The following is a 3,942-nucleotide window of genomic DNA, read 5'->3' as shown; positions in this document are numbered from 1 at the left end:
GCTACATTTTGATACCTGGATCATTCTGATATAATTAAATCCATATATATGACTTAATTTGTCTTGTTGGTTACAATAATACATAAATATTTGGTCTGAATCCTAAGTTTTTTGTAATTTTAATGAGGAATTTTTGATGTCCTTATAAAGAGTAAACCTCACATTATATTTGAATATTGAGATTTCCCAGCTGAAAAGAAACAAAACTTTGCTAACTCACAGGGAAAATCTCTAAATTTTAAGGTGTTTTTCCTCAAAATCAGTTTTTTTTGTTGCTACTGCTCAAAAAAGTGCTTCAAAATTTTGTTTTATGATTATAATTCAGGCAGTTCATTCAAATGATACATTAATTAGGGCTTTTATTCATTATATTTTGACAAAATGCAATTTTTATTAACATTTTAGTCAAAACACTATATTTGCCTATTTCTCCATATACAACTTTTTGACTTAATCCTCGTTTCGATGTGATGGGTCACATTTATGTTTTTAGGAGGAAATCTGGATGTAATGGTACCGTCCGAGTCAAAGTGTGGCCGTGTCCAAACCAAATCTGTTTCATCCGTCATCAAGTTTGAATGTAAACCGCTCGCCGGCCTCGGTATCCCAGAGTTCATGCTGGAGACGGATGAGTGTCAGTATTTGTTTACGTGGCACACAAACGCTGTGTGTGGACTGCTGTAAGTAAACCTCTTATTTTCACCTGTTCAAGTCGTCAAAGACTTTAATTAGTTAAAAGTAGATAAATTCTTCCTGCAGAGCTGTCGACAGGCAGACGTCGGATGGCGACGAATCTCCTTCCCCTTCTGGGCGGAGCCAGGCGGCGGGAATCTTAATGACTGTCATGTCTGTGTGTCTGATCATCTGCCTGCTGGGACTTCTGCTCCACAAGAGAGAGAGGAGGTGAAGCCACAAACACCTGGTTGTAGATTTTCAGAAAGTCTTCTTTTTAATATGCACCTTTTAATGTTTTATGAAACTTTCCAGGGAGTTGGTGATGCAGAAGGTGGCTGGTTGCTGCAGGAGAGGAAACCAAGTCTCTTATAAATATTCAAAGGTTTGTTAATAATGATTGTTTTCAGCCACCAAACAAGGCAGTTACATCAGATTTCTTGTTTTTAAATGAAAATACATCTGATTTTGTACAGTTTCTCCTCATCTTTAGCTTGTCAGCGACAAATAAATGCTTTTTATTTTATTTTTCCTTAGACTTATTAGACATTAAACAAAAAAAACTCTAGACTCTAGTCACAGTTTGTAGTACCGTATTTATTCATGTATAATATGATCTCGTATAATACGACCCCACCGTTTTTTGTGCTTAAAAAGCATAAAACATTTAATCCTCAAACTACCTCCAATTTCATCCAGACTTCAAGATTTTTCAACCTTTGCAGTCTTTATACATATCAGTAAAATGATCATTGGACTGTTCATTTTATTTTAACAACATATGTACTAAAAGGTATTTTTGACAACAAATATATATCAGCTGTAGCAGCATCATATGAATTCTGGCATTTTACACATAGTCCACCAGGAGGCGCCAACACAAAAGTCAGACACTTCACATGAGATTTGGACCATCTTGTGGGGGAAAAGCAGATTACTTCCTACTCATGAGCGCCCCCTCTGGTGGGGAAACTTTTTTCAGGGAAACAAACTTTTTCAGAACACCGGTAGACGGCAGCCATTACAGACGAACATGTGTTTGTTGTTGTTCGAGGAGCGGCTCGGTCACACGCTAATGTCATTAGTTTGTTATCATTACTAATGTACAGGAATACTTTTTTCTCTCTTTTTTTTCACATCATGTCTCCTGCTTGGATCTGTTATTATCTCGCTCTGTTAAGCTCGTCTCAACTGCTTTTTACGCCGTGGTCTCATTTCCGGACTCGGGCATTTTGCGAATGAAGCCGATATTTCAGTTAAAATACACAAGTAAAAATATTTAACCGAGTATAAACTACCCCCCAACTTTATGGATGATTTTATGGATTTAATTTTACGTATTATACTTGAATAAATACGGTAAATATTATTTATATTTAGGCCTGTCACAATTACAAATTTTGCTGGATGATAAATTCTCTGAAATTATTGCGATAAATGATGGTACTGTTTGGAGACCCTTTTAAACTAAATAATGATTTCCGCCACACATTCACAAAGCTTACCGAAGTTAATGAAATTTATGTTAAAAAAAACTTTCCAAGTCAACCTGGACATAGGCTACTATCAGCCAAYGCAATTTATTTTGATGCGCCTTCCGTTGCTTACGGAGTTTATGAAGCTTACATGGTAAAAAAGACAAAAAAGAAAACAACTCTCAGCAAACGGTTATCTTGTTAGGAAGATATTGAATATATCAAAAAACGCCTTAAAATTGGCCTCTGTCTCATAAGAACCTCCTACCGTTTCTGACACTCCCACTTCAGTACATTTTCAAATAATGCTTTGGGGGAGGGGAGCTCTGCTGCAGACTGGGCTCCTGGGAGGAGCTATGTACACAAATAGGCGGAGTTTTGTACCAATGGGTGGAGCTTTGTACCAGTAAGTGTTTAGGCAGGAGATTGAAGGATTTCTCAAACATGCATGAATGAGTCAAAGCAACACGTTGGGGATGTTTTTGATGATGGTATCATATTATAACATGATGTAACCAAAAAAAAATCTATTTTGCTTATTACACCCCCTTAAAAAATAAATAAATAAACAAACCTAGAGATCAAAATTAATCAGAAATACAAAGAGTCCAGCAGTAAAATAAAATCAAACAGAAAATGTAAATAGATGTTTTGGTTAAATTCCTGACCAATCACCGTCCGACCCTCAGGTCAACACAGATGAAGGAGGTGAAGAGGAGATGGAGTGGCTGATGGAGGAGCTGGAAGCCCCGCCCTCCTCCTCCTCCTCGCACCGCGGCAGGAGCAGCCACAGCAACGGCCACATCAAGACCAAGCCGGTGAACACGGACGGCCTGCGCTCGTTCTCGCTGGACGAGCAGGAGGACGACAGCGAGGACGAGGTCCTGAGCGTCCCGGGGGTCCGGGTGGTCAAACCGTCCACCGCCTCCTCCAGGAAGTCCGCGGCCCATCGCTCCGCCTTCCTGCAGGTGAGCGGTCCTCCCGGCCCGGGAACAAGTCGCCGCCCGGGTCCGAAAACCTCACGTACGGTTTGCGTTTCAGGAGGAGAGCGACGAAGACCTCGTCGGCCTTCTGGACGAGTCGGACCGGGAGAGGAAGGGCGGCAGAGCCCGCTCGTCCGGCCCCAGACACGGTAACACCGCCAGGAAACGGGAGGAGGACGACAGCGACGAGGACCTCCTCAGGGTGTGAYGTCACCTCCTTCCTGTTTCCCTCCGTCCAATCAGAACTCTTCTCAGTGAATGTCTCCACCATAGCAACAACTTACTGAAAGCRGAAAGCTTTTTTCGGTCTTCGGGGATAGTTTTCGTCGGGCTGCACCTTGGCTCGGCCTTCTCTGCCTCTCAGACTGCTGGGGTTGGTTTTTATTTATTGAGCTGTTATTTAAACTGTTCCCATGAATCCACAGAACGTCAGAGTCTACCTGCTGCAGAGCAGAGGTGATCAGTCATCCATGATTCACTTACATCACTTTTTCTTTACTTGGTTTGAAACACAGCTGTGCCATTGTTTCAGTGCTTTAACTGAAAACAACTCATCTCGATGCAGACAGGATGGGGTTTTTTTTTTTTTGTTTCCTTTTAGAAATTGATCAAAAAACGGGTAAAAAGTGAAGCTAGTTTGTTTTTAGATGAGGGCAGAAAAGTTTGGAGGCCGGTTGGATTTTTAAAGAGATCCCCGATTAGTTGTAACATTAGACTTTATGTGATAAAAATATATTTTAACTGTAAAAATACTGTAGGATGTTCAGTTTTTATCATTTTTAAAGTAAAAGTTTTAAAATATATTACACGAC

At 40.5% G+C, this 3,942-nt stretch overlaps 1 protein-coding gene across 1 annotated transcript in view; it reads left to right on the top strand.

Moving 5' to 3' along the window:
- Positions 1 to 3,895, top strand: part of igf2r (insulin-like growth factor 2 receptor) — a gene marked incomplete at its 5' end in the record, with an annotated part of 61,258 nt that extends 57,363 nt beyond the window's left edge. The window contains 5 exon segments of the mRNA XM_014033569.1: positions 494 to 680; positions 760 to 903; positions 988 to 1,057; positions 2,837 to 3,115; positions 3,189 to 3,895. Coding sequence (XP_013889023.1) covers positions 494 to 680; positions 760 to 903; positions 988 to 1,057; positions 2,837 to 3,115; positions 3,189 to 3,338 — 830 coding nt within the window.
- Positions 3,896 to 3,942: the final 47 nt, after the last annotated feature.

The sequence above is a fragment of the Austrofundulus limnaeus genome, unplaced genomic scaffold, assembly GCF_001266775.1.
Source record: "Austrofundulus limnaeus strain Quisiro unplaced genomic scaffold, Austrofundulus_limnaeus-1.0 Scaffold1773, whole genome shotgun sequence".
NCBI lineage: Eukaryota > Metazoa > Chordata > Actinopteri > Cyprinodontiformes > Rivulidae > Austrofundulus > Austrofundulus limnaeus.
Note: the sequence above shows the minus strand (reverse complement) of the source record. Positions and strands in the feature narration are given on the sequence as shown.